Source organism: Syngnathus scovelli, unplaced genomic scaffold (assembly GCF_024217435.2).
Source record: "Syngnathus scovelli strain Florida unplaced genomic scaffold, RoL_Ssco_1.2 HiC_scaffold_24, whole genome shotgun sequence".
Lineage (NCBI taxonomy): Eukaryota > Metazoa > Chordata > Actinopteri > Syngnathiformes > Syngnathidae > Syngnathus > Syngnathus scovelli.
The window spans coordinates 2,449,061-2,462,248 of NW_026061333.1; the positions used below are offsets into that span (position 1 = coordinate 2,449,061).

General features: G+C 50.4%; 1 protein-coding gene and 2 long non-coding RNA genes across 3 annotated transcripts in view; all 3 read right to left on the reverse strand.

The window, feature by feature from the left end:
- LOC137839891 (uncharacterized) overlaps positions 1-8,544 on the reverse strand; it is a 31,066-nt gene extending 22,522 nt beyond the window's left edge. The window contains exons 1-2 of the long non-coding RNA XR_011086293.1: positions 8,466-8,544; positions 8,225-8,329 (exon numbers count right to left, since the gene is read on the reverse strand). This is a non-coding gene — a long non-coding RNA (uncharacterized lncRNA). The remainder of the gene's footprint in view (positions 1-8,224; positions 8,330-8,465) is intronic.
- LOC137839903 (janus kinase and microtubule-interacting protein 3-like) lies at positions 4,360-5,597 on the reverse strand. Its single transcript, XM_068649725.1, has 3 exons — positions 5,237-5,597; positions 5,032-5,157; positions 4,360-4,662 (listed from the first exon to the last, which is right to left on the reverse strand). The coding sequence occupies exons 1-2, from the start codon at positions 5,462-5,464 to the stop codon at positions 5,041-5,043; spliced, it is 345 nt and encodes a 114-aa protein (XP_068505826.1). The 5' UTR covers positions 5,465-5,597; the 3' UTR covers positions 4,360-4,662; positions 5,032-5,040.
- Positions 6,261-7,389, reverse strand: LOC137839886 (uncharacterized). Its single transcript, XR_011086288.1, has 3 exons — positions 6,797-7,389; positions 6,522-6,584; positions 6,261-6,435 (listed from the first exon to the last, which is right to left on the reverse strand). It is a non-coding gene; the product is annotated as an uncharacterized lncRNA (long non-coding RNA).
- Positions 8,545-13,188: the final 4,644 nt, after the last annotated feature.

A 13,188-nucleotide genomic window follows, 5' to 3' on the forward strand; every position in this document is an offset into this window, starting at 1 on the left:
CCACTGACCATGTTGTTGTAGCTGCTGTGAGCACTGGATGCTGATGCCATCTGGAAATTGAATAATCACTCCCTCTGGCCCACACAGAATTCTGGCTTGAACGGCTGACAGCAAGTCCCTTCCCATCAAATTGATCGGAGTGTCTGTGGAATGGATGTATTTGTACCACAGTCTACACCCTGTCCGGGTGATCACAGTTTCAAGTGGTTTGGTAAAAGGCAGAGTACGTGGTTGTCCCGAGAAGCCGACTAAAGTTGTTGTTTTCTTTGACAGTGAGGATACAGGAAGGGCAGTGTTTATTGATGAATAAGTTGCTCCTGTGTCCACCAGCATCTTCACAGGTTTTTCTTTCCACTGTCACATGAAGCATTGGCTCCGCCGGGCCACTGCTTTCCTGGCTCCCTGGGCAGCCCTATTCAAATTGTCCACACCAGAGATCATCATGTTGGTAGTACTGACCTCCGTGCGTTTGTGGGCGGGTGGCTCCGCGCGGTCGATACTGTGGGCATTCTTTTGCCCAGTGGTCGGTTTCGCCGCAGATGAAACATGCGTTGGGCGAATGGGGTTTGTATGCTGCCCTCCCCGGGTAAGCAGGTGCACTCCCTCTGTATCCGCCCCGGAACTGGCCCCTTCCGCGCCCCACCACCTGAAGAGCCTGTGACATTTGCATTTCCTTTTTCTGTGATTTAGACTGTTTAGCTTCACCATGCATTTTTGCCAACTGTAATTTCAACAACTGTTTAGATAATGCGTCTGTCTCGTTTTCAACTTTAGCTTGTGACTCAGTGAACATTCTGCAGTGATGCAAAAGATGACGTTTAAATCGTTCTTCGGCACAAACCAGAATGTCAGGATCTGACATTAGCTGCTTCTTCACATCTGGCGGAAGTCCATCCAGCAGCGCCGTTCGGAAGAGCACCTCTGCCTCGTGCGTGAGAGCCGGATGTCGACCTGTGGTTTCAATCCAACTCTCCACACATGTTACATAATGTTGTGCAGGTGACATTTTCACATCATAAGGAAACATAGTGGGGGCCAGATCGGTGGGTTGTGGGAAAGTCAATTTAATGTTTTCAAACAGGGGCGCTGCTACTTGTGGCAAGGGCACCTCCCTCCCCAGTCTCGCTGTGCCTGCTGCTTCCTCAGTTGCCTGCAGTTGCACCAGGGAGCATGCTCCTGCCAACATCTGGCGCATGTCACCGAGTGTACAGCTCTGCCCACTCATCAGAGCCAAAAATTTGTTCAGCCACACCTTGCCTCCTCTGTGAAGTGGGGGCATATTTTCCATTATCGTGGTCACATCACGGAGCACCATGGGCTCGTAGTGCTGACCGCCCGATGTGGTCACCAGCGGACACATCAATTCATTTTTCTGCACCTCGGCCTGTGTCATCTGTCCCTGACCACTCCGCAAATTATATTTTCTCCGTGTCTCTCTCTCTCTCTCTCTCTCTCTCTCTCTCTCTGTTGCCCATTTTAACATCTGCGCTTCCTGTGTACGCTGCTCATCGGCTTGATCAATTTTCTTTTTTAGCTCCTCATTCTCGGCAGTAAGTCTATGCCAGCTTTCTCCTTTTGTCACATTGGACGGTTGAGGGCTCGGACCGGGGGTGGAGGTGTCCACGCGGGATGTGTCCACGCGGGATGTGTCCCCCTCCCGGGCCCGTCGCCTCTCTTTATTTACTGCTTGTTCAATCAACTGTACAATACTCTGATCCGCCCTTTCGCCTTCGCCCTCGACATCCACTACCATCCTACCACCCAACGTCACCACCGGATCCATTACTCCGGGGTCGCCGTACGGCGGCGGTCCAACATAGCTCACTCCGAGTTTCGGGGCACTCGGGTGTGTCACATCATGCAAATATGGATAAATGCCCTTGTATTCATTTCTTTCCTTGTCTATTTTCACCGCTTTCTCTACCCTTCTTTCTCATGCTCTTGTTAGCCTGCCATTGTCCAAATCAAAAATGCTTTTTTCTTTTAACTGTCTTTCTTTTGAACCTCTAAATCGCTCGTGTTGCTAACCTAACCTAACCTAACCTTAAAGAAAGGACAAACAGATTACTCCCAATAGCTCCTCATTATTTACGAGTTAGCCCCCCTTTCTTGAACATTCTCTGATCCATGCTGTCTTCCTCCTCACACTGTGTGGATGCAGCACACAGGGTGTGCACATAAACGCACACACCGAGCGCGCACACAACCGCACGTACACACACACACACACACGCATACGCACGCACGCACAATCCATCTCTCATGTAGCTTCTTTGCCACTTTCTATCGGTCAATACCACTCACAATTTGCGCTTCCACATCAGCATATACATTCCTTCAATCTCACTGCTTCAAACATTCACTGAGAAACTCACACTGTCCCTGCCCCGCCCGGGCTATAGCACCCCCCGTGCGAGAGGGTCGCGGCATCAATGTTGACTGGTTACAGGCTGGCCATTTCCTGCAACAATCATGATGCCGGCCCACCGCCCGCGCGAGCATAGCACAGGCCCACGCGTACAGCCCAGACCCGCGACTACGCGCGAGTGCAGGCTCGCCCATCAGTCTCAACCTCTCAAAGGGCAGGCCAACTTTGCTGTTGCGCCCTTCATCATGTTCACATTCGACATCTTTCAATGTCTTCTACACAACATTTGTTGTCTCTTATTCTCATCCTATCAAGCCACCGTTCTAGTAACTTTCTGTCACCTTATTTTCTCTACTGCCACACCTTGCTCATCTTAGTTTCTCTAACCAACTTAACTTAAACACACCATTCTTCCATAGAACACACATCACTCACACACACTCATATACACACCCACTCATGAGGATCCTCTGCGCGCACACTCTCTCTCCCCCCAATTTGGTTCATTTTGGATGTTTTAGCGGTCTGATCTCTCACAGGAGGAACTGTTACCACCGGATATTTTTTGAGGAGGCCTCACTTCCCCTCGGGGATCTCTTTATTAACCCCAGCTATTTGAATACGATCGTCACCGCACCCTTGTCCGCCACGACGAAGCACTAGGTCCCTGACCTATCAGTAGTACGTGTAAGTCCCTGACTTTACCGTACACGTTACACACGTAAGTTCCAAACTTATTCACCGTATGTATCTTAACTTCATGCACACCTTATTTGATCTGAACGACAGTCTCCTCTTAAATTTCCTCTTTCAATTTGCAGCATTTCGACTTATAGTAACAGGTATTCTGCTTACCTTATCGGTGATGAGCTCAGGGTTTAGGAAACGTCGTACCAGCTCAACGTTGTGCGCTTATTCCAAACGGTTCGCCGACCGGGAGACAGTGTCCCTGACACTGTCCGGTGTCTTGGCTAAAGACCACGAGTTGTCAATTACCCTTCTCTTGACATCACGTCCGGGGTCACCAAGAAATTGTTAGGTTACGGATTCTAGTTATTGATCTGACTCCAAATTGCGATCAACACTTAACACATAAATTGCTATGTCCTAATCCACACACTGGCGCACCTAACAATTTTGCGAGTTCGTTCTGTCAAAGAGAAGACCAGTAGATCAATCAGACCAAATTTACCAATTATTTATTCCTGACAGAGCGCACTAATACAGGCCTGGGTCCCGGGTCCCTCACACTAAAACTCGTGCGTTTTTGTGACCACCAAAAGACGACACATTCTTCCGGGTTGCCCAGTTTTAAAGAAACACAATATGAATATTAAAGCATGCAAAATATTGTGAGATGATTGGTCGATGGCCATCTCCTCCCCGGTCCAGGTGTCGCTGAGGTCAGACAGTTGGGTTTTTCCCTCGAAGGCCGGTCTCATAGACGTGCTGTTGTTCTTGTTCCTAACCGACCTTGAGATGGTCTCCTCCGGTACTCCCTATCCGGGCCTATTCCACAACACTTTGAAGAAAACAAGTTCATGCAGTTTGTCTGCACATTCCTCGCCCCCCACCAATCCACACGAGCACTCTAATACTAGATATTAATATGATTATAAGTTTAACACAACCTTAAAACATATGTTTGCAAACTGCCGAAAGCACATTTTCCTTTATTTGCCATCACGTTCAACAAAAAATAGAAACTTTCCCACTCTGATAAAAACGTCCTGTGTTCATCTACATATTTTCGTTTTGCTGTGCATCTTTTCCCTGCCATTTCGAGAGCCCAATTGACACTAATAGTTTACTGGAATGTGTTTGCCCATCCTACTTTGTGGAATTTCACCACATGCGCTTTTGACGAAAATACTAAATTGAACTCAAGTGAAGCCAACACGCACAACCCCCCCCCCACACACACCTACACACACACACACACACACACACACACACAAATGTTGATATGAACATAAAAGAGCCGCATGCGGTTCGGGAGTTGCGGCTTGGCCAAACCTGTACTATACAACTTTATTTGTGTAAAATTTTCACAACAGCTGTCACACAAACAAAGCGGGAAAAACCGAAGACGTGCGTGTTCCGCCCACGCTGGATTTATTTGCACCTTTGAAAAGACACCGTATTGCCGCAGATGTGGCAAAGAGTACTTTTGGGCATCTGAGACGGAAGGATGTCCAAAGCATCACGTCACCTGCTCTGGTAGGAATGGTGGTGGGACGTTGAGGTCAACCGCTTTGGGGTTGGCTGAATCTTTGGTCGCAGGATGCCACACACTTGAAGACAGAAGCAGAAAAGCAGAGCTAAATGCAAAATGTACTCACCGGTGACTCCAATTTTTCCCCCCCCTGAAGAAATGGATGGACGGGTGGCCCCGGCTGGCCGGTGGGACTCTTGTTATTCTGACCCTTTTTAGTGCGCGTTTGGGGCAACAACCGTTTTTTGTGGCGCTCTCTTCTGGTTCAAGAGTGCCCTGCATGTGAATTTGCCTTTCCTGCCTTCTGATTGGATGAGCGCCGGTGTGACGCGGTGCCTCTGTCACCGTGGCGGGGGGTATACGTCGGCATCGGAGCGTCTGCCAACGTCTGAGACCGGCTGGCAGTGTATCGGAGGTGTCGAGTGCGGTGCCGCTGGAGCTCACTCACCAGCTGGTGTTAGGGCCACAGAATGAAGGCCAAGGAGAAGACTAGAAAGAGAAACAGAAACTTCTCCTCCAATTGTTTGATTTGTCTCTTCTGAGCTTCGATGAATTCTTTCAGCTCTTTGTTCCTCTAGGACGGACAAATGGAAAGTAGCCTTCAAAAGCCAGTAAGCGTGCAAGTAAGTGCCGGGCTGGCTTTGGGCCCTTACCTGTTGCGCGCTGTGCAGCAGATCCATTCTCTCTTGGAGGATGCAAGCGTCGCGCTCCCTCAACTCCCACATCAGGGCTCGCTTCCATTGGTCCACGGCGCTCCTAAGCTCTTGTCTCTGATCCGCCGTCAGCACGTCATTCACGCCAGCGTGGCTGGCTTTTTCGCCGTCCGTGGCGGGGCAGTCCCGCTGCGGTAGCGCCTCGTACAACATGGCCTCCAGCTCCATGATCCTCTGGGCCGCAATCCTCGTCCATCAGTAGTCCGGCGGGAGATTTGAGGGCGGCTTACCTTATGAGCCTGGTCCATGGAACGCTTCCTGAAGTCCAACTCTTCATCCAGGTAGCCCTTCTGGTTGCAGAACATATCCTAGCACAGCTCAAGGTCAGAATTGTTGGGGCACATTGCCCCGAGTTCCCCTTGGCTGATGTCGCGTGTCTGTCTACCTTCTCACTTTCAATGTCCAACATCTTCTGTTGAAGTGCTGACTTGGTCACTTTGATGTATTCTAACCACTGAGGAAAGGCTGCTGTCACATAAGCAGAATGCGAGAGCGTGCGTGGACGTGCGCGTTACCTTCTCGGCTAGGGTGGGAAGGGTCCTGGCGTGAATCACGACCACCTGCTCCTCGTTGGTGAGATTCTGCAAGAGCCCAAAGGCACAGCGTCAACAAGGTTCTTTCAGCGCAAAGCCTTCCAAAAGTCACATTTGATCCGCCGAGTCTCGTGGAGTGCGAACATAAGGAGTTCGACATACACTTACGGCGTTATCGCCCAGGATGTCCAGCTTCTTCATCAGATCACTGATGACGATGTCCTGGGGAAAGGCGCAAGGAGCAATGTAAGGTGTTCTGGGACCTCAGGTTAAGGTTAGGGTTGCGAGGGACGCCTTACGTACGCTCACGCCGTCGGCCTCGCAGTAGATCTGCAAAGGGCTGAGGCCGTCTGGGAAACGGACTTGCAGAAACTTCAAGACGGGGGAGCGCCACTCCCTCTCCTGAAAGGCAGAGGCATGCATCCGTCCGTCCGTCCGTCCGTCCGTCCGTCCGTCCGTCCGTCCGTCACATCTCTGGCCTCAACACGCTTGTGCGAGTCTTCCCACCTCCAGCTCCAGGATGCGGAACTCAAGCAGTTCGTTTTGGTCTCGGATATCCTGGATGTGGTCTTTCAGACGCGCTTCTTCCGCCTCCATCCGCCTGACCTGAAAAGACAGTCAGACCTCATCTGCGGGGCTTCCGGACGGGTGTGACGCCAAGCGACTCCGCCCAGCGCCTTTCTTTCCGTCACCTTTTCGGCCAACTGCTGATTGCTCTGACGCAGCAGCTGCTTCTCCTCCACCCACTTGACATTCTAGAAGAGACAAACGCGTGGACAGCTTTGGAATGTTGTGTCATTTTCATCCACAAATTCTTTGGTTGACTGGAAAATGACATTTGCTTTTCTCCACATTTTCCCAGCCACGTTGGGGGGGGGGGGGTTGGTCCAGTAATGCCAGACGAATGAGTGACTGAAGAATGTAGCTATTTTGTCTGAGAAAAAGGTGTGCTCATTGATAAGCTTACCTGTCCTTGTTGCTTCAGCGCTGACTCCAGATCTGCTACTCTGCTTTGATAGTGACCCATTTCTACTGTCATGTAACATGGGGGGAAGAGATGGTGCAAATGGTAAAATATGGATTGTTCACAGGAATAAATTGGCAGAGCTGAAATTCCAAATGTGTCCAAAAGATGGCGCCAGACCAAAACATGAGACCAAAAAAGGGGCCAAAATAAGCTAAGCAAGTTAAAATAGAAATAAAACAGGAACACGGTGTCGGATTGTGAGTCACGCATGGACGCACAAATGTGATTTTTACTTTTTGATTTCTTTGCTTGGCTAAAAATGTATTCTGTAACAGCTTAAAGCAATATTGTTAGTCAATTCGATCAAGGGACCCGTCACTATGAGAATAGTGGCGTGACATAAATTGTTTGGAGAAGCACAAATGTGATTTTTACTTCTTGATTTCTTTGCTTGGCTAAAAATTGATTCCCTCTTTCATGAACTGTGTTTTGCAATCGAATTGTTCTGGGATTGAATGATTTTATTAACACGGGTATCAGTGGGTGAAATTGTTCGGTTTCTGGAGTGATTAAGATTTGTAATTCTATTTCATGTTTCTTCAATAAATGTGTTGTGTATATTCATCTACTTTGTTGTGCGCTGATTTGTACTGAATGTACAATCGATGGTTCGGGGTTGATTTGACAATTTGATTAATGTGCGGGGGGTTATTATGGTATAACATAGGACCGTAATAAATAAAAGTAACATCAGACAATTTTAGAGAATTGAATAACTTTCGTAGTTATTTGAGACACGAGTGAATTTCAATCCGTTTGAAAGTTTGCTTCGTCTGAATAAATTAACGGAAGTGTTTGAATCGGATTATCGGTTTGGTGTAGAACTGAAAGTAATTTAATTATTTGAAGGGCGCAACGGGCCTGTTTCCCCTTTTGACGGGCCGCGTAAAAAGTAACTCCGAACATGTTAGAGAATTAAATAACTTTCGTAGATATTTAAGGGAAGAGTGATTATTGAAAGAGGTGCGTTTGACACTACCATCAGCTTTTCTCTGGTCTGAAAGGAGGAGGAGGGAGGCTCCTCCTCCTCCTTTCAGACCAGAGAACACCCGAGGCTGGGTGAGAACGGGGAGGCTGCGACCCGGCCGGGGGTTGCGGGAAGGGGCGCCACCTTGATCTCCTTCTCGGCGTCGTAGTCCCCTCCGCTGGTCTGGGCTAGCAGAGCGTAGGCTCGTTGCAGCGCTTGATATTCTTGCGTCAGCTGGCGGTAGCGAAGCTCCGCCTCCTCATGCACACACCAATGCAACACAGCACTAGTACCAGAATCAGTCAGACCGGCGACAAAGCACCCGCGACGCAAAGACGAGTCCGATTCCAGGGTGAAGAGGAATGTTTGGCGCCAATACGCTGGCAGAAATGGCGGGCTACCTCTTCGGGTTCCGTGTCGGGGGTTCTGTCGGTGTGAAAAGACAAGGACGATCCGTCCGAGTCCACCAACACGTCTTCGTCGTAGCCGTAAAATGTTTCGATGACCTGCGGGCGCGGAAGCAAACATCTCTCTGAACAAACTGAAGCGACACCTCACGATGAATCGACGAGAGGAACGATAGCGAGAAAAAGGCCATTTCATCTTGCGCAACACCAAGCAGCCGCAAACAAACAGACTCACCTTGCAGGACCTCACGCTTTGTTCCTCCTCAGAGATTCTCGACGTCGGTATCGTAGCAGCAAATCTCTCTCCTGTCGACACAAATAATCCGCCTTTGAGATTCTTTGGATGCAAAGGGAACGAACGGCTCCGGCGCAGAAACAAACGCGACTCACGATGACATTTCTGACATGAGCTCCTGTCTCCAGAGCCTGAAAAACCCGTCACCGGCGATGATTGGAGGGACGCTCGTCTTTTCCAAAAGTGACAACTACAGGGTGTGTCAGGGTTTTCCAGATTATCTTTATCGTATGATTATGTTGCTTTGACTTTGACTGCAACCTGTAATAAATAATATTATTTATCCCTTATTTATCCCTATCGCTTATCCCTTCCTACACAAAGTCGTAAAACATCCCTTGCTATGTTTTGACTAGAGGTCAAGGGCTTTCTCTATTCAATCCACTCTTACACCCACCCTGTTTCTCTTAATAAAAATGCTCGTGCGGGAGCCGAGAGTCAGACTTCATTCGTACAACGGATGGACTCTCCACCTGCAGGTGTCCAAAAGAACTTACTTGTCTCCCGTGTGGTTCTTGCAAAATAAGTTGGAGCGAGCGCAACTCTAACAGGGTGCATTTTGCCACTAGCTGCCTACGGACAATGACGTCGCGCTCGCGGCTCATGGTTGACGGGCTGAGCAGCCGGGCGAGTCCGTCGTTTTCAGCGCACAGCGAGTGGCAAAGGCGCTGACAAAACGGGAGCTTTGAGCTGCTGAAAACGGCAAAACAAGTCTAAAGCGTGTTCAAACGCGTGCGCACAATGCTCCTGCTTGAAAGGTCGGAATTTAAGGGGCCAATTTTTTGGATGGCGGCCGCCGGCCAAGCTTTGGACGGAAAAGGTTTCCTGGCGACAGCGAGCGAGCGCGGCGCTGCCGTACGTGCACCGAGTCACCTGCCTGAAGACCTTGGACAAGTCGTCGATGATGTGCCGCTGCTCCACAACTTGAAGGAACTCCATTTCACCGTCCTGCTGGCCGCAACCGCGCTCCAGGTCATTGAGCGAACTAGGCCTTCTCTGTGGAACACAAATGCAGTGGACTCTGTTGGCACGCCGCCGTTGTCCGCGTCAACTTACCAAGCTTGCCATCTCCTCATTCTCCTGGGTGACAAAGCGCACTTTGTTTTCAAGGCGACACAGCACCAGTGAGAGTTCTTCATTCTTCCTGCTCAGGCGTTTGTTTTTGTACAGGAGTGGCAGAAACTGGCTTTCTGTTTCTCTCAGTCGCTTAAGCTGCAAGCATGAAGTGCGGGATGCGAAAGACGCACAACACGCGGGCCAGAACGTATCCATTCCTTTTGCATCGGTTTGAACGGAATCGTGGCTTTGGCTCCCAATAAAAGACATCTACCAGGCAACCGACTCTCCGCGCCGCTCAACTAATAAGCAAGCGCAATGGGTGCCTCGCTGGATGGCGCGCATCAAACGTAGCGCAAACCTTCAAGCGTGCCGTCAATAAATTACCAGTTCATTGCGCTCTTCAGAAAGCAGGGCGTTTCGATCCTCCAGTTTCCTGATGACTGCGCTGAGCTCAGCGATTTTCAGATGAAACCTTCGCGTGTCCCGATCCTCCTGAGACTGAAAACGCCCCGCAACACACACACACAACCACTCGTTCAAAGTTCAAAACTGTTTTTGTGCTACCTTCCTCCAGCAACGAACTAAGTCATGCGTACTGCAAGTGTGTGATGAGGTGGCTTACGCTATGAAGAGGATTGCTAGTAGCGCCGTTGACCCCACTTCCAGGGTAGTTTAGGCCCGCCCTTTGGGAATCCCTCAGGGCAGCGATCTGCTGCTCGGCAGCCTGAGTCTGCAGCTGAAGGCGGTGGACGTGGCCGGCCCCAGGGATTTATCCAAAACACTAACCGCTCTGTCTTTCAGCTTGATCTCATCCATCTGGATGTACAAACGGGGAGCGCTCAGGCAGGCGGGCAAACTCATTTGCCAGAATTGTGACAAAAACAAAGAGAGCAACCGGCCAATTTTTATCTTGAATCGACTAGAACACCATTGCTGTGACAAAAGCGAAGCGAGCAACCGGACGTTTTCTTCTTGTGAAATAGAATAGAATAGAATGCCTTAGGTGTCATTGCACTGCAGGTATACAACGAAATTGGGAACATAGCCACGCACCGCGCATCTGATCAGTCCTACCAGTCGGCGGATCTCCCTCTCGCAGTCTCTCTTAGTTCGGCTCAGCTCCTCCCGATGCTGGTGATGAGCCGATCGGAGCTGGGCCGCTCGGGACTGCCAGGCCTGCTGGGCCGCTGCCAGGGCTTCTTCCGCGCTCCTGGTGGAGGCGACACCGCTCGGTCTCCCGACACCGCCGCGTCTCCTCCACTTCCGCCAGCAAAGCGCCCCCGCTCCTCAACTGAGCAGACATTGCGCCACATCGGGCCGTTGAGACCGCAACGGAGCGCCGCGACGCTTACTGGGGACAAGCTACACAATACGGTAGCGGCCGCATCGGAGCCCGACGTGGCGTGCGGATAGTCAGACACGGATTGAGCGGATCACCTTGTCCATGGAGCCGTCCCTCAGGCTGAGGACCAAGGCATTCAGTCGCTGGATCTCTCCATCTTTGATTTTGATCACTCTCATCAGCTCCATTTCATGCTGCCGCAGTAATGTCTCCCTGGTAACGGCTAACTCTTTCTGCTTCTCCTCATGGAGTGTGCTTTTGAGTTCCGTCATGGCGGCGGTGGCACGGTGGTGCTCCGCCCGCAGGTCCTGACTTCTCTCTCTCTCCAGACAGCTGACCTGACATGACTTAGACAAACTTTATTGTCATCTTGTCTGCACATGGTGCATACAAAACGAAATTTCGTTGCACACGGCTTACAACAAAGTAGTGATATTGCAGTTGAATAGAAGTAACATATCCTATGAAAATATATATATACATATACTGTATATATATATATATATTACAAATAAGTATAAAGTGCAGCAGTGCTAATTATGCAATAGTGCAAGTAGGCAAAACAGTACTCAAGAGTGTGCAGAGGAATGCTAAACCATGTATTAAACTTCTATTTAAAGGGTTTACACAAGTTCAGTAAAGTTGGTAGTGCGAGATAGTGCAAGATAGAGGTCCGTAGTGTCATAAAGTACAGTTCTGTGAATGTGTGATGCAGAGTTCAGTTTAGAGCTCAACAGTTCTAATGTTCAACAGTCTGATGACAGCAGGGAAAAAGCTGTTGCAGAACCTGGTGGACCTGCAGCGGATTGTGCGAAACCTCTTCCCAGAGGGCAGCAGGGAGAACAGTCCATGGTGGGGGTGTGATGGGTCATTGATGATGTTACGGGCACGGGACATGCAGCGCTGAGATGAAATGTCCTGAATGGAGGGAAGAGGAGCCCCTATGATCCTCTCTGCTGTCCTCACCACTCTCCTCACGTTCTTCCAATCGGAGGCGGTGCAGCCTCCACACCACACAGAGAGTCAGCTTGTCAGAATGCTCTCTATGGTGCTCCTGTAGAACGTCCTCATGATGGGTGGGGGCAGGTGGGCTCTCCTCATCCTCCGCAGGAAGTACAAGCGCTTCTGTGCCCTCTTGATCAGTGCCGTAGTGTTCATAGTCCAGGTGAGGTCTTCTGTGATGTGGACCCCCAGGAATTTGGTGCTGCTGACCACCTCCACAGCTGAGCTGTTGATGATCAGTGGAGCGTGGTGAGGCTGGTTTTTCCTGAAGTCGACGATGATCTCCTTCATCTTCTCCACATTCAGGATCAGGCTGTTGTCTCTGCACCAGCCCACCAGCTGCTCCACCTCCTCTCTGTAGTCCAGGTCGTTGTTGTCTCTGATGAGCCCCACCACCGTTGTGTCGTCTGCGAACTTCACGATGTGATTGGTGGTGAACCTGGGGACGCAGTCGTGTGTCATCAGGGTGAACAGCAGGGGGCTCAGGACGCAGCCCTGAGGGGAGCCTGTGCTGAGGGTGATGACATCAGAGGTGTTCTGTCCGACCCGGACTGACTGAGGTCTGTTGGTGAGGAAGTCTAGCACCCAGTTGCGAAGGGGGGTGTTGAAGCCCAGGTGTTCCAATTTTCCTACTAGATGCTGTGGGATGATGGTGTTAAACGCTGAGCTGAAGTCCAGGAACAGCATCCGAACATGGGTGTTCTTCTCCTCCAGGTGAGCCAGGCTCAGGTGAAGAACGGAGGAGATGGCGTCCTGAGTGGAGCGGTTTTGCCGGTCGGCAAACTGGAACGGGTCAAATAATGGGGGGAGTCTGGAAACGATGTGATCTTTAAGCAGCCTTTCGAAGCACTTCATCATGACCGGAGTCAGTGCAACAGGCCGGTAATCATTAAATGAGGTGATTTGAGGTTTCTTCGGCACCGGAATGATGGAGGTAGTCTTAAAGCACGCTGGCACTGTGGCTTGGCCCAGCGAGGTGTTAAAAATGTCTGTGATGACCCCAGCCAGCTGACTTGCACATTCCCTGAACACACGCCCAGGAATGTTGTCGGGGCCAGGGGCCTTACGGGGGTTGACTCTCCTCAGGGTCTTCAACACATCGGCGGAGTCAAGGCAGAGTACCTCCTCTTCCTGATGGGGGACAGTTTTAACTGCTGGAGTGCCGTTTAGTGCCTCGAACCTCCCAAAGAAGTTATTTAGACCATTTAGAAAGTCAGAATCAACTTCACCCACCGGGGGGGGAGGGTGAGTTGTAGTCTG